Here is a 24,521-nt window from a genome sequence, read left to right on the forward strand (position 1 = left end):
TTTGTTCAGCAAGATAATCTTCACGAATGAACACCACTTCTATGATTTTTGAAGTGTAAATGCAATCGCCAGGATAACGTTAGGTTATACACAACGAGGCTGTAAAGGCGGACGAGTCGGTGTGATGACGTATAGTAGTCTCATTTAGCTGCCTGTTAGCAGCCAACTTTTTTAAGACACTTAAAGGCTTCAGAACGAGTGGAATATTTACTGACGTATTCTATGTTATTCATTTAGTAGGTATTTGGTCATAAACCCAAGTATTGGACAAAGTCAAATTTTGACCTGATGATAGTGGAAACGTCAGAGGATCATCAAAGTTATTAGTATCTTAAGGGGTCATATGTGTGTATCAAATATCGTGGCAATCCATACAATAGTTGTGAAGACATTTCAGTCAAAACCACAAATGCAGACCTCATGGTGACTCTACAGGGAAAGTCAGGGGATCACCAAAGTCTTTATGGTTCTTCTTCTGGGGTCCATGAATGTGTGTACAAAATGTCATGGCAATCCATCCAGTAGTTGTTTAAATATTTCAGTCTTCAGGACCAAAGTGGTGGACCGACTGACAGGACAATTTTGCTTTCCCTAAATCCATTTAACCATAAATACTAATATAACCATAACTATGACAACATCATTAAAATGTTCCTGCAGTATAAAATGTTCCTTTTAAATGCATCGATCAGTCTATAAAGTTTTTAAAGCCCAAAGATGTAACTGCTCTTCCCCTTTACAAAATGATTGCATTTTACTGATTACATAAAGATCTGGATGAACCACGCTGTAAAGAAGATGCTGAGTCATGCTCACGCAGCAGGTTGTGTAACCGTATCATGCTGTTTGCAGGAACTCTCCCTGAGGGTGACGGTGGCAGAGGCCACAGAAGACGGCCGGGGCGAGAACCTGGGTCACGTGATCATCGGCCCCGAGGCCAGCGGGATGGGGATCACCCACTGGAACCAGATGTTGGCCACTCTGAGGAAGCCCGTGTCCATGTGGCACCCTCTGCGCAGGATCTAGCCCTCTTTGTTGCCCCCCTCCCGTACATACCCGACCTGTTTCAAGTAAAACACTCGCTTCTTCACGTTCCTTTTCACCCTCTCCCCTTATTTGGTGCCATGCTTGACACTGTTTTAGTAAGATAAGAGTTTTTGGCCCACAGGAGGATATAATACTGTGTGGGGTATGTGTCACACACCTTATCTTCATGTAAGGGGGAGGAATCTGAAAAGCCAGTGTTTGACTCTGAACATGGTGTTTTTATTGATCCCCTGGATCAATTATACGCTTAAATCCTGTCTTTAGCTTCATTCTGACTCGGGTGCATTATGGGTGAAGGTGGCTTTTAGGAAGGAGCAGTGCATAATCCCAAACTACCCAAATTACACACTGAAAATTGATGAGTTTTCAAACGGCGTGCATCCTTACCTTGTGCCCTAGGCTTGAGAATTATCTGATTCTCCACGACAACAGCGGAGAAGACTTATGGATACTTTTTTCCCTTCTCAAAAGTTGTTAAAAAAATTTCAGTTTGGACTTTTAATTAAGAAAAGGAGCCCAGCTTAGGCAGGCGTAACCCCCTCTCTGCATGGTGCCTACTCTGGTTGTAGCCTCTTATCGCTGTCTAGAGAATGACCGACTGGACGGAGGGGTGAAATCGCCTCTCTTTCAGGAAAAAACACTCATTTTGTCTTTTCAAACCAGTCATCGATTGCGCCTACTTGATTGATTTCGTAGCGGTTTTTAGAGCCGAGTCGAGCTATTGGATTTGCTTGTGTAATTTGTTAACAGTGAGATTGACAAATAATAGAGGTTTTTGGTATGTTCAGTATTTATTGTGCTTTTGAAAAAGAAAAAAAAAATCCAGGTACTCTTATCCAGGTGAAATAATTGTAATTTGTAGCAGTTGTTACAGGGTGGCCAAATCAAATGTAATCAGCATATAAATATCATATTACATTGTTCTATTTTTACCATGATTAATGCAATACAAGTTGCATATTTAACAGTGTAAATAGTGTATTGCATTCTTCACATTGTCATTTATTTCCTCTTAAATTCTGGGTGCAAATCATGTTTTACATAGTATTACAACTTTAATAGACTCCAAGTTCATTTACACAACACTATATTTAACACCATTATTGTCGCTGATCAATGATTTATTATCAAAACACCTCTGGGAATTTAACTTGTTATGTAAAGTATACTAACCCCTTTAAATGGGTTTATGGTTCCTTTTGTCTTAGAGGAAACACCTTGATATTCTGTATTCATCTGTAGTTGTTTTTCACTAGGCACTTGTCACACTCATTTTAGCTTTTATCATTAAGATACAGTGCAAACTTCTTGTTAGCACTGATGATGTTCCTGGTTAAAATCAACAGGAGCCACTTTACAGCTTGAAGCCTGAATGGTAACATTACTAAAAAATAATGTACAGTTAAAATGAAGATAATGTGACAGGGGTCTTGTAAAAGTCAGAATGTCAAGGTGGCTTTTTATCTGTCTGAGATATTCTCTACAACATTGTGCAATAGTGCTGTTTTGTTGTAACTCTTTGAATGTGAATTATCATGTGAAATATCTGCTAACTCTAAAAGCATCATCAGCCTCGTGCACTGTGGTGATTTTTCGTTTTAATCAAGCAGAACCTAGTCTACATTTTCTTTTCTGATTGCATTCCTCACCTCACTTTGAAAATCAATCCAAAAATAACACACCCGTGGTCATAACAATAGACGATATTTCCTACTGTGCCAAATAATGAAGCAATATTTTCATTTACAATCAGCATTTGCATTCGATTCAACAAAGCTGTAGCCTACATTTGACCATGCATGAAGTTATTTAGCACTTGATGTGAATGTGCCTCAAGAATACAGTGTATTGTGTGAATGCTGTTTGAAATAAAAGCAATTCAACAGTAACATTCTGACCACATGTCTTATTTTGTTGGAATGATGTTTCCTGTAATCTGAGAGAAGGAAACAAGAAAGGTGACTTACTCTGCTCTTTTACGTGGATACCATGGAATTAACAACACAGAACAATGACAGATATTGTCCAGAAACCCTCACAGGTACTGCATTTAGCATTAAAAATATGATCAAATCATAACAAGGCAAACTGCAGCCCAACAGGCAACAACAGCTGTCAGTGTGTCAAGTGTGCTAACTTGGCTATGACTTGCCCCAAAACTGCATGTGATTATTATAAAGTGGGCATGTCTGTAAAGGGGAGACTCGTGGGTACCCATTGAACCCATTTTCATTCACATATCTGGAGGTCAGAGATCAAGGGACCCCTTTGATAATGGCCATGCCCGTTTTTCCTCGCCAAAATTTTGTTTGAAGCGTTATTTACCCTCCTCCCCGACAAGCTTGTATGAGACACGAGATGTACCATTGGCACCAATGGATTCCTCAGGTTTTCTAGTTTCATATGATACCAGTATCTTCACTCTAGCTTCTAAACTGAGCCCGCTAAAACCTAAAACTCGCAAGTTGCGTTAATGCGTTAAAGAAATTAGTGGTGTTAAAACGAATTTGCGTTAACGTGTTATTATCGGGGTAACTTTGACAGCCCTAATAATAATATATCATCATTTATTAGTTGATTTATATTTTGTATTAATAATCTAAATCTGCAAAGTAATAGGCTTGAAGATATCATATACATGTAGTGGAGTAAAAAGTACAATATTTTCCTCTGAAATGTAGTGGAGTAGAAGTAAAAAAGTAGCATAGAATAATGATACTCAAGTAAAGCACCTCAAAATTGTACTTAAATACATTTAGGCTACTTGAGTAAATGCACTTACTGGTAGTTACATTCTACTATTGATTGGATGGTTAGATCCAGCTATTTATTTGTTTATCAAATAAATAGCTGGTACACGGCTCCAACGTTCATTTATATAATATATTAATAAGTGATTTATTGTATAAATAAGTGAACATTGGAGCCCTGCACTGTGCGAGCTATTTATTTGTTTATTCTATGATCTGCTCACTTTAAGCTCAGCACTGCTTTTTTATTTTTTATTTTGGATGAACCTGATCTTGAAGAAAGTCCGTTTTTAAGACACGTTGAAACTTACGCAAACTGATCAAAAAAGGATGAAAAACATGTTGTGAAGACAGAAGACAACGGACAATAGACCTGTGGGTGTTTTTGATGCCTTGAGTGAGAAGAAGTGTAAACTTATTTAATCCCACCCCTTCTCCATAAATCAAATTTGTCTAACTATAATTATTATTATTTATAATTATTCTAACTATAATTATTACCTTTAATCTGTATTTATTTGTTTATTCTATGATCTGCTCACTTTAAAGGGACAATTTGTAACTTTTTAAGCGTATAAATGTACCGGGTCGGGACACATGCACGCTCGCATGTGGCCGGAGCCTCTGCTCCTCTGCCTGCTCGCCTTCACTCAGACAGCGCGCGCGTTCTCGCTGTCTCGCTCCACCTCTAGACGTGAACGCGCGCTCACTCCACACTGCAGAAGAGTTAGTTTAGCTCTGAGAATATCTAGTGGACGTTTGTGCAGAAATAAATGCTGCAACTCCTCCAGACCAACAGAGGTTTTCCGTGTCTTGTGAAGTGACGGGGCTCCGCAGCGAGAAACGTTATCGCCGGCACCCGGTCGGAGATGGTAACGTTTCTCTTCCTGCAGCGGGGCTGAAGCAGGAAGAGAAACGTTACCGTCTCCGACCGGGTATCGGTGTCTCTCTCCGGCTGCGGTCGGACGCGATAACGTTTCTCTTCCTGCTTCAGCCTCAAAGCCAACACTAGGATCAGCAGTGATTCATGGAGAGACCTTCGTCTGGTCAGCTAACATTACTGCCAAGCAGCTGAAATATAGATTGATATTGTGGTTTTAATCTGACGTGTGTCGCCTCACTGTTTTGAGCGATGCTCGTTCATGTCTATGAAGAGCGAGCACAAGCGCGAACTCGACGCTGACTTTAATTGACTTAACGGCCACAGGTGTCGATGTTAATGAGCATTTCTGAAAGTTACAAATAGTCCCTTTAATAAGTGATTTATTGTATAAATAAGTGGACATTGGAGCCCTGCACTGTGTGAGCTATTTATTTGTTTATTCTATGATCTGCTCACTTTAAGCTCAGCAACCTGCCTTTTTTTTTTTTTTTTGGGATTTAACCTGATCTTGAAGAAAGTCCGTTTTTAAGACACGTTGAAACTTGAGCAAACTGATCAAAAAAGGATGAAAAACATGTTGTGAAGACAGAAGACAACGGACAATAGACCTGTGGGTCTTTTTGATGCCTTCTCCTGTTGCCTCAGAACTAGGTCAGTTTCCTCCTCTCAGCCAATCAGAGAGCAGGGGAGTTGGAGGTGGGCGGGGCTTCGTTGAGCAAAGTCCAGGAAGCATCACGTGACCTTCAGGATAAATAAAACAGATAACCACATTTTCTGCAGCACCTACTCACCAGTTTGTGGTCTAAACCGTCCAGTAACACTGACCCAGTCGAGATGGCTGAAAACAGAGATAAAGCTTCGGATCAAATGAAGATATGGAAAGAGAACAGGAGCTCTCAGGTCTGTAGATATATATATTCTTGCTGCGTAATGCTGCTGCCTGTTGTGGGAGGAAGTGGGTGAGGGGTCGTTTAAGGATACCAAGCTAACAGTTAGCAGCTAAACTACACTGAAGCCTGACTCTGCAGACATTTCCAAGTAGTTTAATGCTGCTAACTGTTTGTTTTGGGGGCTTGTTGTTTGCTAACGTAACATGCTAAACTATCCCGTCTAAAAGGAAATAAGCAGCGTTAACTGTTTAGCCAGTAGTTCTTTTTATTTACAAATGAATATGTCAGAAAGCAATTTGCATGTAGGAATAGGAATGTGCCTTTGCAGAGAAAGCACTGAGTAACTTGCACATCTTGTCTTTAATCAGTCATTATTCTATATGTAGGATTTTTTATTTTCTTGCACACTAATTCAGTTTGAAAAACCCTACTGTTAAATGGGGAAATGTAAGTTGTTGCACTGTTCCTAACTTCAATTTTAACATTTGCAATGTAATTTGCATTTGTAATGCAATTTAATGTCTGAAAGCATCTAAAGTCCAATCTTTTTGGAAATTGATTTTTATTATTGCTATTTTCTTTTTTCAGTAAAACAAACTGAACAATAAACTGATATGTACTTATTTTAGAAAGAAAAACAAATATTAGAAAGAAAAACGAATATTTTATAGAGTTTATATATTATAATGCAATTAATTAATTAAAAACAAAGAAGGTACGACCCAGCAGCAGGAAATAAACTGGGACACATTTAGAATGTTTACGTTTAAAACCGTGTAATGGTCTACATATTGTATATTTGTGACATCACCAATGACGGCTTGTTTCAAATGCGTAATTTCTGAATACGGGCTGTGTGTGTTTCTCCGTACAGTGAGCGTTTTGATAGTTTAACAGTATTTATATAGTATGAAAACCTGCTTTATAATATAAAAGACCTGAAAATCTCTCTTTTTACAATATGGGACCTTTAAGAATAGAATAGATTAGAAAGCTTTATTGTCATCGTATTAAATACAACAAACGATACAAAACAAGTACTTGATGAGCAATTCAGTGTGAAGATATTGTCTCGCTAACTAGGTCATTGTCCAGAGGCATGTTTGTGGTTGAACTTCACCCCTTGTGGGTTATATAAGCAGAGCATATCAGAGTCAATGGCTGCTATCAAGACCAAGAACACTGGCTCCCTGTCTCTCAGAGAATTGATTTCAAAATACTCCTGCTGGTTTACAAAGCACAAAATGGTTTAGGGCCAAAATACATTTCTGACCTTCTGCTATGTTCTGAACCATCCAGACCTCTCGGGTCATCTGGATCAGGTCTGCTTAGTGTCATCTGGATCAGGTCTGCTTAGTGTCCCCAGAGTCACAACTAAACATGCAGAAGCAGCGTTCGGTTTTTATGCACCAAATATTTGGAACAAGCTCCCAGAAACCTGCAGGATCAACTCCAAATCTGAGTTCTTTTAAAGGTCCCATATTATAAAAAAGTGAGATTTTCATGTTTTTTTTTATTATAAAGCAGGCTTAAAGGGACTATTTGTAACTTTCAGAAATGCTTCTTAACAGCGACACCTGTGGCCGTGAAATCAACGAAAGTCAGCGTCGAGCTCGCGCTTGCTCGCTCTACATAGACATGAACGAGCATCGCTAAACACAGTGAGGCGACACACGTCAGCTAAAAGCACAATATCACTCTATATTTCAGCTGCTTGGCAGTAATGTTAGCTGACCAGACGAAGGTCTCTCCATGAATCAATGCTGATCCTAGTGTTGGCTTTTGGCGTTTTGGCGTTTGTTCAGAAATAAATGCTGCAGCTCCTCCAGACCAACAGAGGTTTTCCGTGTAACTTGTCGTCTCCACCCGCAGCCGGAGGGAGACACCGGCTACCCGGTCGGTAACGGGACGACAAGGCTGTTGGTCTGGAGGAGCTGCAGCATTTATTTCTGCACAAACGTCCACTGTACATTCACTAGATATTCTCAGAGCTACTAACTCTTCTGCAGTGTGGAGTGAGCGCGCGTTCACGTCTAGAGGTGGAGCGAGTACGCGAGAATGCGCGCGCTGTCTGAGTGAAGGCAAGCAGGCAGAGGAGACGAGTACAGCGGCCACATGCGAGCGCGCATATGTGAGCGAGCATGTGTCCCGACACGGTACATTTATAAAGTTGTTTTTTTAACATTACAGCATGTAAACATGTTCTAGTAGAAACACAAAATACAAGTATGAATCGGAAAATGAGCATGATATGGGACCTTTAAATCGAAGCTTCAAACTTTCCTGTTTGCTGCTGCCTTTTATTAAACCAGATAATGATCTTATACTGCACTAGAGCTTTTACTCTTGTGTTATACTCTATTTTAGCTTCTATCCTATAAGTTTTATTTTTAGTTTGTTTTTATTTTTATTTTTTATCTTTAATGTTTTTATAACTGTTTTAATTGTCTCAATGTTCTTTTGCACTTTGTCGCAATGTTCTTGAATGTTTATGTAAAGCACTTTGAATTGCCCTGTTGCTGAAATGTGCTCTACAAATAAAGCTGCCTTGCCTTAACTGTTAAGCTAACCAGCAACCGTTTCAGCCATAAAAACAAACACACAAACAGCTCAAGGAGGGCAATTCAGTGTGAAGATATTGTCTAGCCAACTGGGTCATTGTCCAGAGGCATGTTTGTGGTTGAACTTCATCCCTTGTGGGTTATATAACCAGAGCATATCAGAGTAAATACTGCCATCACCTCAAGTAACCCCTTATTGTAGTCCACGTCCCTCCACCTCCACCCACTCCATGTGTGTTTGGATTTTGTACTTGTTGTCTTCAGTATGTTTTTAAGCTGTCTCTGCAGCTGTGCACGTTTCCAGAGCAGTCTGAATGTTGTGATAATACTCAGTGCACCTTTGCAACGTCTTTACAGCTGTGAACTTAATGAAAAGGGAACACTTTAATATAGTTGACGTGGTCTCAACACATTGATTCGATAGATCCAGTTTTCATATTTTTAGTACTTCTGGTGCAACAATGCAAGCATCAGTGTGTCATGCCAGTTGCAGAAATGTGCATGCAGTTGATTGCTTCAACACCATTATTTTTATGCAAGTGATCAATTTCTCTGTCATCTGTTATGCATTGTTATCTAATTGTCTCAGCACTATGCAGGAAGGATTTTCTTATTTTTTAATTTACAGATGAAACAATTCGTTGATTTAATAGGATTCGGACAGTCGACAGAAATTAATCTGCAGCAATTGTGATTATTTGTTTCAGTTAATGAAGCTAAAATTGCAAATATTAGTAAGTTTGGGCTTCTCAAATGTAAAGATTAGTTTCCTCTTTTATTTTTATATTTATTTTTATATATATATATATATATATATATATATATATATATATATATATATATAATTTTTTTATTTTTTTTATTAAATATTTTTGCATTCTGTTTCCGACAAAACAAGACCTTTTGAGGTTGTCACTTTTGGCTCTCTGACAAGGGATGCACCGATACCGGATCGGTGAAAATGGGGGCGATCTATTTAATTCAATGTTTATATACTTTATACATTATATACCGGTATTTGAATTCCTGTTTAAGTTTTGACCAATTTGTTTCTGCCTTAAAAAGATTTACACTTGAATTGTAATACCTCTTAATTTTTTACTAAGTTCCTGAGGTACAATTTATTATTTTAATAATAAATAACAATTCAGTAAATGTATATCCATGTATTTAGTTGTTACATTTTCTTTTACAAAGTTAGGAAAGCAATGTTTAAGTCAAGCCTGATGTTGCCTAACACATAAAAGAATGATCCCAGTCACTTTCACACAGTGAGGCATACAGCTGATTAATTAAACATTGGTATCGGATCGGTACTCGGTAACGCTATCGGGACTGAAAAAGTTGTATCGATGCATCCCTATCTCTGACTTATCATAAACATATGATTTGTTTGCAACATGATTTGAAATTTAGATTGTGATACATGTGAGGTGCTTCGTAGTTGGCCTACACATGCATATCTTGCATAAGTTAATGTGTTTTAATGCAAATTGTGTTTGCAACAGAGGCCAGACACACTGACCACAGGGGGTGGCAATCCCATTGGAGACAAGCTGAACCAGATGACTGCTGGACCGAGGGGTCCTCTGCTGGTCCAAGATGTGGTGTTCACCGATGAGATGTCCCACTTTGACCGGGAGCGAATCCCGGAGAGAGTGGTTCATGCCAAAGGGGGAGGTGAGTGTTGCATCAGTCTCTTCTGTGTGTTGGCTATATCAGGTTGGCGTTAGTTCTATCATGACCTCGGGATCAATATGTGTGGCAAAATAATGTCAACTCAAGGTTCAACTTCTTATCTGTGTAAAAAAAAATTTCGAAAAAAAGTCTGATATGTCTGAAAAATAAAGTCAGAAAAATGTTTAAAAATAAAGTCAGAAAAATGTCTGAACAAAAAATCTGAAAAATGTTCGAAAAAAAAGTCTGAAAAATAAAGTCAGAAAAATGTTCGAGAAAAAAAGTCTGAAAAAAGTCTGAAAAATAAAGTCTGAAAAAATTCCGAAAATAAAAGTTCTGAAAAAATGTTCGTAAAAAAAAGTCTGAAAAACGTCTGAAAAATAAAGTCTGAAAATATTCAGAAAAATAAAGTTCTGAAAAAATGTTCGTAAAGAAAAGTATGAAAAATGTCTGAACAAAAAGTCTGAAATGTTCGAAAAAAAGTCTGAAAAATAAAGTCAGGGAAATGTTTGAAAATAAAAAGTCAGAAAAATGTCTGAACAAAAAGTCTGAAAAATTTTCGAAATGAAAGTCTGAAAAAAAATGTCTGAGAAAAACAGTATAAAAAATGTTCGAAATTTTCTTTTCAGAGCTTTCAGAAAGGTGCCGAATAAAAGTATGGCTTTTCCTGAAAAAATTATGATTGTAAATGAAATCATTTAAAAAATGTTGGCGGGTCCAAAATGAATGTTTTGTTTATCTCTGTGGAAGACATCTGACGTTTGGTTCCCACTTTTAACAAGGCTTGTGAGCCAATAATAAAACAACGTTGCCTGGCAACGACTTGTTGTGAAGTGAATACGATGGAATAGGTTAGGGAGAATGTGACATCGAGTGGCTGAATGGTATCAATAGCACCTTTTTAAGAAATGACACTGCTAGCAAATCTAGCCAAAGTCAACAGAACTAACTGACAAAAAAGTAAATGTTCTTGTTTTTGGATTAGCTCCAGACAAATGTTAATCTTTGAAAGCTTTTCAGATCAAGGTCAAAGACTTTGGGCAGATATTGAGCAAATTCTCTCTGCAGGGAGCTGCATTCTTTCCAGTGCATGGTGTAATAACACTCTAGTAGTCTGAGCAGTCAGCGTCAAATATTTGAATCAGACATGTTTCAGCCGATGAAAATATGTGAACCAAACAATGTCTTATTGTTTTCCCTCCGTGATGCAGGAGCGTTTGGTTACTTGGAGGTGACTCATGACATCTCTCGCTACTGCAAGGCCAAGATGTTCGAGCATGTCGGCAAGACTACACCTATCGCTATCCGCTTCTCCACTGTGGGTATGTATCGTTCATACCTTATCATTGTTTACAGATTTCCCCCTAAAATATCCCAAAATATATCGACAGACAGGATCAGTTTAAATCATTATTTCCCCCTGCATTTTATATCCTCACACATATTTCCTTCTGCTAGTATATGATGCAAACATGGAATAAGCTTATAGAAAGATGGAGGGAAAAATGGGTAGAAAACACAAAGGAGCTGATGCAAGTCCCTAAATGTAATAATTATAAATAAATAGTGATATTTCTATAGTTTTATTTTGTCACCTTAACATTGGTATAATTGGTTTCTTTATCTGTTTTAAACTTGTATCATCTATTTTTTTCTTTTTTCATGAAAGAAGTAAGTTGGACAATGCTAGTCTTAAACTAGATTTTACTACTACCATTGTTAATTTGTCTTTCTATCAATAAAGCAGGTGCTGTTCTGTCTTGAAAAGATATAAGCTCAACCCTTTAATGGGCTGCTTGACTGTTTAGAAGAGCACATTTTTGAATCACTATATCTTGTTGAAAAATGTGTTGAACTTAACTCAACGGCCACTCAACTCGGTTGAGGTATATTATGTTAAAAACAATTATATCAGTATGATATTCTACCATTTCTGAGATGTTTTCTAAATTTCATATTACGAGCATAATAACAGTTTAACCATCTCAACAGTTTGGTAGAGGCATATATCAAAAAGAAAAAGAAACTGGGTTTTGTTTTAAAAAATGAAACATTGATTGTTATTATTGCCGCAAAGACATAAACATTTTTTTTTCTGAGTGAGGACATTAAAGGGTTAATACACTGGTCCTCAGGTGGTGTGATGACAGTTTCAGAGCACTTTTAATAAATAGTAAAGTAGTTCCCAAAGATCTTACAATTTGGACTTGTATCAACTCTAAATTATTTATTTATTATTATTATTATATTAATTATTTTTATAATTATTCATATATAATTAATATAATAATAATATTAAAAATATTATTATTAATAATAATATATTATAATGTATTAATATTATTAAAAATATTAATTATTATAATAATTATATATATATATATATATGTGTGTATATATATATGTATATATGTATATATATGTATATATATATGTATATATGTGTATATGTATATATGTATATATGTATATGTATATATATATATGTGTATATATATGTATATATGTATATATGTGTATATATATATATATGTGTGTATATATATATATATATATATACATATATATGTATATATATGTATATATATATATATATATATGTATATGTGTGTGAATAAAAACGATCGAATGAGTAGAACTACTAATTGATTTTTTTGATATATCATAAGCAGACTTGTAGTTCAAGTAGAGGCTACTTTTATGATCGTTGGTTGTTTGAAACTGTCACCACACTGGTTATCTCTCTTCAACAGGCTGAGTGTTTTAGTTTGGCTCACTCATTGGCTCCGATGTTAAATAAGACTAGTATAATCGCCATCAGCATGGTGCCACTCACTCACACTTACAGCTACACTTTCCAGAGTGTTTTGGAAATTTGCACGCATGTTATCGGCTGAGACCGCTTCCTTTTCCTCAGACTCAGACTTGGAACTGTTTGCTTTTGCTGATCTGATGATGAATGAACAGCAAAACTTTACCCCTAGAGCTGCTACTACCAATTATTTGTATTAGGAATTTCACAATATCAGATTTTCACCATACGATGATCATGGCCAAAATAATTCACAATAACAATATTATTGCAATATCTGTGAAAATTTTAAAAAAAATAAATAATGCAATCAGTCAAATTCATCTTTAACTTTTCTTTGTTGTGCGTTTTGTCTCTTTTTTTTGGCAAACTAATTACACTCAAAATACGAGTGTAGGGAGGTGGAGAGAGAGTCTGCAACCATAACTGTACAAAGGTGTGACTTAAGAGAAGCTGGATTATTTATGTGTATTATTAACAAGATATCAATATTTCATATTTTAAATATCAGAGTTATTGTCAATATCGGTATATCGCGACACCTCTAATCTGCATTATTTGTTAATTTACTGATTATTCTCTCGATTAATTGCCTGATCTATAAAACAGTAAAAAAAAAAATTCCTTTACAATGTCCTAGTGTCAAAGCTGATGAGGACGTCTTCAAATGTCTCGTTTTATCTCACCAACAGTCTAAATATTCAGTTTATGTTCATGTAGGACAAGGAAAAGATCCAGATTCTCACATTTAAGATGCTGTTGCCACAAAATTGTTATCATTTCTGCTTGAGAAATAACTTAAATGATTATCAAAATAGTTGCAAAATATTTTTCTGTGGATAGACTAATCGTTTAGTCGGCTAATCGTTGAAGCCCTACTTTACTTTGGAATAAGAACAATGACTCTATCAACTATTTTACTTATTTTTTATTTGCCATCAATTTCAGCTGGCGAATCCGGATCAGCAGACACAGTGCGAGACCCTCGAGGCTTTGCAGTCAAGTTTTACACTGAGGAGGGCAACTGGGACCTGACTGGCAACAACACCCCCATTTTCTTCATCAAGGACGCCATGCTGGTGAGTGACTGTAGGCTGGTCTATGAGACACAATTTGCTTTGCATTACTCTAGGAGTGGAGGGTCACAATGTTATCGAATAACAGCCTGAAGTTTTCCCCCAAACATGCAAATAAATATAGGAACAGATTATAGAACTAGTTGTAAAACATACCACACTGACTTGCTCCTTTTCCCCCATGCAGTTCCCGTCCTTCATCCACACTCAGAAGCGCAATCCCCAAACCCACATGAAAGACCCCGACATGATGTGGGACTTCTTGAGCCTGAGGCCTGAGTCTCTGCATCAGGTAACTGCTGCCGAGCCTGATTCTAGTCGAGTGTACAGAGGAATATTTTCATTACTCAGCACTTAACATGTCTATTTTTAATAGCAATGTAATGTAGCAGTGTACTGTTGCTCTTACATTTATACCTGTAGTAGTTGGCACAGAAAACATTTTGCATGACTCGTCATTGTGTCTTCTGTCCCGTATCCCCCTGTGCAGGTGTCGTTCCTTTTCAGCGATCGAGGTTTGCCTGATGGATTCCGTCACATGAACGGCTACGGCTCTCACACCTTCAAAATGGTCAATGCCTATGACGAGCGTTACTACTGCAAGTTCCACTTCAAGGTCTGTTTGAGCCCAGGTTTAACCCTCGTTTCACATGATAGATCCACCTCCTGGGATTTTAGCATTGCTTATTTACAATATGTCATGTTTTTTAGACTGATCAAGGAATCAAGAATCTGACCGTGGAGGAGGCAGGCCTACTGGCTTCCGACAACCCAGATTATGCCATTGGAGACCTGTTCAACGCCATCGCCAATGGCAACTTCCCATCCTGGACCTTCTACATCCAGATCATGACCTTCGAGCAGGCTGAGCAGTTCCAGTTCAACCCCTTCGACCTCACCAAGGTATCGCACCCGTCCACAGCAGAACAAACAGAGTAGTAGAGTTGAGTTGTTAAAATAGCTTCAGATTAGGGCTGAACGATCTTTTAAAAAAAAAAATAATTGCGATCATTTTGACAGATATTGAAATTGCGATATCTGTTGCGATGTTAAAGGTTATGGTCATTTTTGCATCATTCTCATTTTCATTGAAAAACCTATTGAAATAAATATGGTGTGATTTTTTTTTTTGCGGAGCTCTTCACCAAACAAAAATGTTTTTTTAAGCCTGTATAGAATATGACATCTCTGCAGCACGACAATATTTAATTTAAAATGGCGTTTTGACACACAGTTCACCTTTTAACAAATATTGGGCAGTAGGCCATATTGCGATTTCAATAAAATTGATTAATTATGCAGCCCTACATCAGATGCAGTCACATTATAACCACTTGTAGGATACCTGAAATGTGTCTTTGCCAGAAACTGTTCACCTTATCACATATATGTCGACACTTGATGAAACTTATATCAGGTAGCACCCATCAGGCTGACTGAGGATCAATCCTCTCAAGAAAACTTTCTGTTTTTAAAGTGAGTGAAGATTATCACTAAGAACTAATTGTAATAAGGTTTATTGAAATTGTTTACACAAAAGCATAGTTGTGTGTGACACAGAAGTGAATGCCATTATCCATCAATGAATAGAAACATACTGAACTGATTATAAATGTATTTGTCGACCAAACTGCTGATGAGTCGACTTAAGTTTGAGAAGCTCTAAAAATTAAATTAAACATTTTTATCACTCTTTTGCAGTAACTTGGTAAAGTAAAAGCTAAAAAAAAAGAAAAGAAAATCAAGCTGTGACCACATACAGTCATTTAGTGTAAGGATTCGCTCCATATTTTACGATTTTATAGAATAGCTGTTGAGTTGCACCGCCCCGGGGCAGCTGTAAAATGTGCATTAGGAGCGTTTGATTCTGGCAGCCTCATTTTAATATCACTTTGCTTTGGTTTGTGATCATTACTCTTTGCTAAGTTGTCATTTTTAATGATTTAATTAATAAAAGCAATAAGTTCATGCAAATGAACAGATGTCTAGTTTTGAATATTTATACAAATGTGAAATGAGGTGATGTTAAGAAAGGCCTTGTGTACATATGGGTGTGTTGTTTTGCCCATCCAGCAGTAAGGTACAGTATTTTTCAGCTAATGGAGTTTTCTCATTCAGATTTGGCCACAGAAAGAATACCCTTTGATCCCTGTGGGCAAACTGGTACTCAACAGGAACCCAGCCAACTACTTTACAGAGGTGGAGCAGCTGGCCTTTGACCCCAGCAACATGCCACAAGGCATCGAGCCGAGCCCCGACAAGATGCTGCAGGTAACGCCACAACACGTTTTCTCCTGACATTATTTCAGTCAGACTGAATTGAAAAAAAAAAGCAAATCAATTATTAAGTTGTAAATAAAAAGTATAATCTGCTGCCATTATTATACCTAAATGTGCATTCATACCATAAATGAGATTAAAAAAAAAGACCAACTACTAAAACTCTTTGTTTGCGGAGAGCCAGAGAATGTTTCTGTTAAAAATGTGCACCGTGTTCATTTATTGTTGGAACAAAAACATTTTCCAACTTCTGTACAACATATCCTCAGTATCCATTTACATACTAATCAGTGCCTTAAACATGCATTCTTACTAACAGCCAGCAGGGGGCGACTCCTCTGGTTGCAAAAAGAAGTCTGATTGTATAAAAGTCTATGAGAAAATGAGCCTACTTCTCACTTGATTTATTACCTCAGTTATGTTCCAGGTTTCAAGTCTTCTTCAATACAGCATGATGTTCACTTAGTAAATTATGGTCCCATTTAGAGTCAAATAGACCATAAAGCAGGGTGTGCTTTCGGACGTGGCTACCTTGTGATTGACAGGTTGCTACCACGGCGTTGTCCGGTCTGGGAGTTGTCCGTGTTTTCGTCGTAGAACTTTAACCTTTTCACAGTGTGTTTTCAGGTCATGAAAGTTAATGATAACATTTTGGTCGCCTAAAAATGTCTTGTTCAGCGTTCGGTTGTACTTAGCTCCACCCTCTTGTGTCACTTCTGGTTGCAAAAATACCAAATTGCGACCGTCAAGATGCCGAACTCAGGGCTTCGAAACGGCAGTCCACAAACCAATGGGTGATGTCACGGTAACTACTCAAAACATGCTTAGTGTGAACTCCTTCGACAGTAGTGTAATGCTGGGCTCCGTCTTGTGTATCTCCCATGTCTTTGTCTAGGGTCGTCTCTTCGCCTACCCAGACACGCATCACCACCGGCTGGGAGCCAACTACCTGCAGATCCCCGTCAACTGCCCCTACAGGGCCCGTGTGAGCAACTACCGGCGTGATGGCCCGATGTGTGTGACTGACAACCAAGGTGAGTCGTAGTCCAGCTTGTGTGTCTGTTTCTGTGAATATGTCACAAGGACGGCTCAAATCCGGAGTGTGGCTCAACAGTTAGTCTGATATATCAAACTTTACAACAAAAAAGACAAAAACAATTTAACAATGTGATCATATGAGACCAATACACGCGAGATAATAACATGATAAAAATGGAATAAAATTAAATTAAAAGTCATAATAACAGTAATAATAATAACATAATAACTGTGAGTAAAAAACAGATATAACAATAAGATAAAATAAAATCATACAAACTAAATACAGTAAAATATGTGACTAATAAAATAACAATAAAATAGAATCAAAGTATACAAATTAAATACAATAAAATAAGTGAATAATAAAATAGAATAAAATTATACTAATTAAATACAATAAAATAGGTGATTATTAAAATAACAATAAAATAGAATAAAATCACACATATTAAATACAATAAGATAATTGATTAATAAAGTAACAATAAAATATATTAAAATTATACTAATTAAATGAAATAAAATAGGTGATTGATAAAATAACAATAAAATAATACAAATTAAATACAATAAAGTATGTGACTAATAAAATAACAATAAAATCATACAAATGAAATAAAATAAAATGATCAAAAAAAGTAACACTTATCTTTTGTTGTCTCAGTAACTTCAGTATTTGCAGGATTCAATCAACACTCCTACCTGACTCACCAGTGTCTGGTCTGTCCGGCCTCTAGGTGGAGCTCCAAACTACTATCCCAACAGCTTCAGTGCTCCAGAGACCCAGCCTCGGTTTGTGGAGTCCAAGTTCAAGGTGTCCCCAGATGTGGCCCGTTACAACACTGACGATGAAGACAATGTCACACAGGTAAAGATAGCATCACACTTTTATAGGCAGGTTTTCTGTGGCCAGGTGATTTTTTGCCCACAAGAGTTAAATACGTGTTTTTGGATTGTGTATTACATACAGTATATTCATTCACACAATTCCCATCTGTACTTTGTTTTGCCATAATATTAAGATCGCCAGAAGGACCGATAGGTTTTATTCTTTCTTGTTTACTTCCTTGCTGACTTACTTACTTAAACAGTCTTCCTATTAACTCAAAATCATACTGTACATCTTACAAAATGGTTCACAACAACCTTGTCCATAGAAACATAACAGTTATTTGCAAACAACATACAGTGTGTTTTATAAAGGGACAGTTCTCCTGATTGAGGTACTATGGCACCATTTAAACCCTTTGGGAAATTATGAAGGTCCAAACCTCTGATATCATCAAAACAAAAAAAGCTATTTAAACCCTTCAATTTTTCTCTATCTAGGAGAAGTATTTAATTGTGCTTATTATTATTATTATTATTATTATTACTTTTATTATGTAGTTATTTTAATAATAATTAAGTGTGATTTTTTTTATTTTTTTTCCCCCCAAGCCTGTTTAATTTTTGGATAAATTATCAGAAGACAACATGAATCCAAAACAAACAAAAATATATTTGTTTTTCTTCTTTTTTTTTTTTAAATGCTTTACTGTGACTGAACATTTGCAGACTGTGTAGCTTGTTATATATTTTGTTTTGTTTTGTGAGAAGGGCTGGCTTAATAAACTGTGGCTCTAGCAATGACCAAAAAGGTTGAGGTAAAAATCTTATTTTTTTTTGTTGTGCCATGGATTCATTATTTTTTTTGTGAAAGCAAGGCGAGTCTTTTCAGTTTCAATATTATTTTAAAGCTGAACTAATCAATGTTTTATGTCAACAATAACTCTTAATGACTTCCTGTACGTCACTCACAGTACCAAACCTACTGAGAGTTATCACCCGACTCTGCAGCTCCCCTCAGCTCTACAGAGAGTTTCAGCCTCTTTCAACTTTTTACTTTGGTTTTCCGGCCACACTTTCACAGCTTTGGTGTGTTCTCACAGCTCTCATCAGTGCTGCTTCCTGCGAGGAAAAAAAAAAAAAAAGCTCTGTTAAAACCCACTGTGTGAATCAGAAACACAACTCAAAATGAATGCTAATGTTGCTCCGTTTTTGCTTGATGTATTGGTGATCACATTTGTTATCTTTACAGGTTGTTCCGTTGGCCATTCAAATTAATTAATACTGCTTTAACATAATGACATAAATAAATATCCGTTGATAATCAATTACTTATTACTCACAATTAAAATAAAGTCATTATTTATCATCCACATCTGGGTAGAGGGGCACTAAGTCAGATTTCTACTTAGTATATTGGTAGGGTACACATTGGTTTTTTGAAATAGGGTCTCAGATTACATAATGTTTAAACTGCACTTTCTGTGCATGAAATTCACATGTGAATCTCATTTTGATTTAATACACTTCGAGCAGGTTGTCAACTTTTTTTGTATGTGTGTACGTGTGTTTTATTGCAGGTTCGTAACTTCTACATGCGGGTCCTGAACGAAGAGGAACGCCAGAGACTGTGCCAGAACTTGGCAGGGTCCCTGAAGGCAGCCCAGCTCTTCATCCAAAAACGCATGGTGAGTCCACATCACCTTTTTATAGCACCCACACAGGCTACTATCAGCCTTACTATCTTTCATGCTCTTATGATATTTTTATATCTAAAAAGAAAGTTGAATTTTTGAGTGAATGACCATGTGAAGAGTTTTCTTAAAATGTGATCCACTATTTATATCAGTTTACATTTACCTTAACATGTTAATTGCACAAAAGACAAGTATATATATTTTAAAAGAATGATAGTTAACTATTGGGTTGGAGAGCCAGTTGTGTATATTCAGAGAAGCTGCATGATGAAACCACAGGATGCAGCATTTTGTTAACCAAATGTAGCAAGGGAACCTGTGTTCAGGAAACAAGTGGTTGTGTGGGTGGGTGTAAGGCAAGGTAAATGTACTTGCTTTGTAAAATTTCTACCCGATGCAGTTTCAAAGTTTACAAACATTAAAACTTTAAAGGTCTTAAAAACAAACTTTTAAAAGATTGCATAAAAGAGCGTGTATACAAACATAGCGATAATCCTGATGTAAAAATAAACACATTGAAAAGCAGCAGAAAAAAATAGTGTTAAGTTTTTAAATTACTTAAAAACCTCTTTGAGGTTCTTTTATATATATGATATCTCTCTAATTATTTTTCTTTAAATGCTGACATTTAGCTGTTTTAAACGGGCTGATCCCCTTCTTTAGGAAGCAAATACATCAACCGAACACAGAAACACTAGGATTGCATCCCTGAGGTGCCAGACAACCTTCGCCAAGTATAAAAATATCTCATAATAAAGATTATTTGGTAATTTGTTCCACAAGTGTGGTGCATAGTAACTGACTGAATCTTCACTGATAATCACTGGGAACTAGTCAATTATTTTTCGCAAATCGCCGCATCGAACTGGACGTGCCAGACACGTTTTACCGGTATACTGGTAGTAACGTTACTACCAGGCAGCGCCTGCGACGGTTAAAACAAGGGAAAATATATATATACAATATTTTTTAAGACCGGAAAATAGTCGCATAAACTAGTCAATGTTTTTTTATAATTTAATTAATACAATGGCTCCCCACAATGAAATGAACATGATTGACTGCAATATTGACATTTAAAATGCGTGCTCCGCTCATAGAAAACTCTGCTAAATATCTAAATCAAGTGCTTCCTAAACTAACAGCCAGCAGGGGGTGATCGAGATGTTTTGGCTTCACTTTTGGGAAGCCGTCGCTGCGTGCACACCCTACAGCGGCAGCCTGTGAAAAACTTTCCTGAATGTTGTCCAGAGTAGAAGAGATTTGTGTATATATATATACTGTAGAGCAGATATAGTCAAAACAAAAATGCACTGAATTCAGGTGAAGAACCTTATTTTAAGTATTATTTTGATGCAACGATTTGTTAATTAGCAGGAACGCAGCACAGTGTGAAAGCGACAGCAGTGCTCTGTTGATTTAAATGTGAAAAGTGCAATAAAAATATTTTGTCACTACAATCAATGAATAATCGTGATCTCAATATTGATCAAAATAATCGTTCTTATCATTTTGGTTACAATTGAGCAGCTCTACAAGCTGGCTAGCACTATATTTTGGGCCATTACAGTTTTGGGCCATATAGTTAGAGTTGAAAATCTTCCTTTCACTTCACACATTTAGGTTTTTTTTCAAACGTCCAAACCGTCAACACACCACAAACCTCTGTGGCTTTTTGTGGCAGTGGCTAAAGCTTTCTGCGAAAGAGTCTGTGCTTTATTTTGCACTGTGGTCACTTAACCTCTCTCGCAAGCGGTTTTGGACTCATTGTTTTGGTCGGCACCAGAGTCCGAATACTGCGTTCACAAATGAACCGCACCATACTTTGATTAAAACAGAGTAAATGTTGACTTGGTAAAGCGCCTTAAGTCTCATTGTCTGGTTCTTCATGCAGGTCGAGACCTTGAAGGCTGTTCATCCAGACTATGGAAGCCGGGTTCAGACCCATCTCAACAAGTACAATGCCGAGGCCCAGAAGGTAAACACCGTCCCAGTCCAGTCCGACAAAATGTCTCCATCCAGTGTTAAGTAATAGGCCATCTCCCAGGGGTGCCATTGTGGTCTACCCATCCAGACATTCATCCATCCACCTATCCATCCATCCAAACATCCATCCATCCACGCAAACATTCATCCATCCACCTATCCATCCATCCAAACACCCATCTATCCACCCACTAATCCATCCACCCATCTATCCACCCAACCCATCCATCCATCCATCCACCCATCTATCTATCTATCCACCCACCCATTCATCCATCCAACCATCCATCCACTCATTCACCCATCCATCAACCCATCTATCCATCCACCCATCCATCCAATAATCCATCAACCCATCTATCCATCCACCCATCCATCCACCAATCCATCAACCCACCCACTCATCTATCCAACCAACCCATCCAACCATCCACCCACTCATCCATCCAACCATCCATCCACTCATTCACCCATCCATCAACCCATCCATCCATCAACCCATCCATCCACCCACCCACTCATCTATCCACCCAACCCATCAATCCATCCACCCATCCATCAACCCACTCATCCATCCACCCATCCATCAACCTATCCATCTATCCATCCACCCATCCATCAACCCATCCATCCATCAACCCATCCATCCACTCATTCACCCATCCATCAACCCATCCATCCACCCAACCATCCATCCACTCATTCACCCATCCATCAACCCATCCATCCATCAACCCATCCATCCACCCATCTATCCATCCACCCATCCATCAACCCACTCATCCATCCACCCATACATCAACCCACTCATCCATCCATCCACTCATTCACCCATCCACCCAAACATTTTAATGATTCTCTGACTTTTCATCCAGCACTACAAGCAGCTCTAAATTCCAGTGTGTCCAGTACTTTGGTTTATGACCAAATACTTTCAAAACTAATGACTTTACCATCAGCCTCGGCTGTACTTTGTGCGTAGTGCTAAGCTGCAAATGTTAATATGCTGACATGCTATTTTGAGATTACAAAAATGGTATACAATACCTACTAAATGTTAGCATTGTCATTGTGAACAGTTTAGCATTTAGTACAGCATCACTGAGCTGCTAGCCTGGCTGTAAACTTAACATACAGACGTTTCTAATTTATAATACATTCCAAATATGTGGTCAGTGCTATTGAAGAAAATGTTTAATTTTCACATGGACTGACTGAACCCTCTACTCACTAAGCGTAAACAAAGGCACATTGCTTTCTTTGTTTCTTATATATTTCATAATGTCACCGGTTAATTATTGACTATGCTGTTCATATTCTGTGTTTGGAAAAAAAACCTAATACCATCTTTCTCTCTCTCCCTTCAACTTTGTCTTTCTCAGAACACAACTGTGCACGTTTACAGCCGTCCAGGAGCCTCGGCCATCGCCGCGGCCTCCAAGATGTGATGCCTTAACCTTCCGCTAGGGGGCGCCCCCCCCCCCGCTCATTTATCTAAGAGCTAATGCACTCAACGTGATTACCAACTACTACTACCAGTGACAAGATTGTACTTAACTTTCCAAAACTGAAATACTAGCCTTGTAGTGTCAGGGTTGGGGTTAGTTCGTTTTTAATTCAGTCAATCCAAACAGTTGATTTTCTTCAAAATTCTCGAAGCTATAGCAATATTCAGGAGGCTCTGGATCTCTGATAAAGGTTCATTTGTCTTGATTGGACAGCTTTTTTGAAAAGAAATCACCAGGATTTGTTTTTTACAAATAAAGTAATCAAAGATTCTGACCGATTTGACCACTTAACTGCCTTGAAAATCATTTAAAAGTATTTTTATTTTATTTGCATTTTGATTTGATTGCGTTAAATCAATTAACCCCAACTGCTGTTGAGTTATTTCCACTACAGCTAAATCAATAGTGCCTTTTTGTGTACTAAAACTACCAAATACAGATTATTTTAACCTTAAAATTGGAAGAATCAGTTATGAAATGCTCTGTTTGATGTTGTAGTTTTCAACATGTATTCTTCTGTAGAAAGAGACTGTCATTAGTAACCTAATAGTTAAAGTTGTACATTGACAGTAAATCTACATGACTAAGTTCTGATCTGAAATGGTAATAAAATGTATGACTGCCCAAAATAATTCCTCCCTATTTGGGGTTTAACAGCATATTACAAAATCTGATCAAGTTTGGAGAGGAGAGGAGAATTCTTTCAGACTCACCTTTCAAGTTTAAAGATCTCATGTCGGTCACTTTCAACCTGAGAAGAGACCACAAAGGATGCAATCAATCCATCGAGTGTATCACCGTCCAACCTGAATTGTCCATGCAACCTGTTATTTTAGTGTATTTGTAAACTCTCAAATGTTTGATCTTGATCTGAATGTAACTGATTATTTTTTTTATTAATGTTGAAATTGTGTCAGATGAGACGTGTGTTTAGTGCCTGTATTAATTCATTTGTAATCAAAGCTTATCGGCAGCTTCCATTTGTCTCCATTTCTTCTGTTCCCGCTGTCTTTATGTGAGGTGAAAATGAAATGTAATTGAGCTGATTGACTAAAAACATTTTTTATTTTAATGTGCAGTTTGATCAAATGGCAGCAAAACCGATTTGATCTGACATTAGCGGGTCTCCTGCTACGACTGTAGGCATTTAAATCTACCTGGTACACAAACAGGTATCAGCTGCTGAACGACTTAATATCAGCTTATCTCTGTTAGGGGCTCTTTGATCCAGACGCATCTCACGCTACATATTCACACTTAGAAAAACACAATCCATACTAATTCTATACAGTATCTACACTCGTATATTGTTTAGCACTTGGTAAACAAAAATATCACACTTAACCATTTTATACGAACAGCGAAGTGTGACATCTGATGTAAATCAAACTGCAACTTTGGAACGCTATTGCAAATTTGACTTCAAAAATAGACATCATATTTATGCTTATTTTTTGTTTTGTCTGAGCTATTTTGGAAATATCT

The 24,521-nt window shown here is 37.3% G+C and overlaps 2 protein-coding genes across 5 annotated transcripts in view; both read left to right on the plus strand.

Annotated features, from left to right (window-relative positions):
- The window catches only part of syt12 (synaptotagmin XII), a 28,862-nt gene extending 25,926 nt beyond the window's left edge, over nt 1-2,936 (plus strand). For both annotated transcript variants that reach the window (XM_074633936.1, XM_074633935.1), the window contains one exon: nt 853-2,936. In XM_074633936.1, the coding sequence (XP_074490037.1) occupies nt 853-1,026 (174 nt within the window). In that variant the 3' untranslated portion in view covers nt 1,027-2,936. The remainder of the gene's footprint in view (nt 1-852) is intronic.
- A 2,481-nt stretch (nt 2,937-5,417) lies between these two features.
- On the plus strand, nt 5,418-24,014 carry cat (catalase). Of its 3 annotated transcripts, none has more exons than XR_012593686.1 (13): nt 5,418-5,580; nt 9,640-9,811; nt 11,020-11,130; nt 13,569-13,699; nt 13,884-13,988; nt 14,187-14,312; nt 14,408-14,599; nt 15,815-15,967; nt 16,872-17,010; nt 17,682-17,885; nt 19,426-19,533; nt 21,437-21,520; nt 22,911-24,014. XR_012593686.1 is itself a non-coding variant. In XM_074633937.1 (13 exons), the coding sequence occupies exons 1-13, from the start codon at nt 5,515-5,517 to the stop codon at nt 22,974-22,976; spliced, it is 1,584 nt and encodes a 527-aa protein (XP_074490038.1). In that variant the 5' UTR covers nt 5,418-5,514; the 3' UTR covers nt 22,977-24,014. The 3 variants fall into 3 exon arrangements, 1 of the variants encoding a protein (XP_074490038.1); XR_012593685.1 differs by lacking the exon at nt 22,911-24,014 and adding an exon at nt 21,687-21,926 and having other exon boundaries at nt 17,755-17,885; nt 21,437-21,638; XM_074633937.1 differs by having other exon boundaries at nt 17,755-17,885.
- The last annotated feature ends 507 nt before the right edge of the window (nt 24,015-24,521 follow it).

The sequence above is a fragment of the Sebastes fasciatus genome, chromosome 4 (genome assembly GCF_043250625.1).
Source record: "Sebastes fasciatus isolate fSebFas1 chromosome 4, fSebFas1.pri, whole genome shotgun sequence".
Lineage (NCBI taxonomy): Eukaryota > Metazoa > Chordata > Actinopteri > Perciformes > Sebastidae > Sebastes > Sebastes fasciatus.

Coding starts and splice junctions, on each gene's coding strand:
- cat (XM_074633937.1), top strand. CDS start 5,515: ATGGCTGAAAACAGAGATAAAGCTTCGGATCAAATGAAGATATGGAAA. Junction 5,581..9,639: donor AAGAGAACAGGAGCTCTCAG/GTCTGTAGATAT, acceptor TGTTTGCAACAG/AGGCCAGACACACTGACCAC. Junction 14,313..14,407: donor ACTGCAAGTTCCACTTCAAG/GTCTGTTTGAGC, acceptor CATGTTTTTTAG/ACTGATCAAGGAATCAAGAA.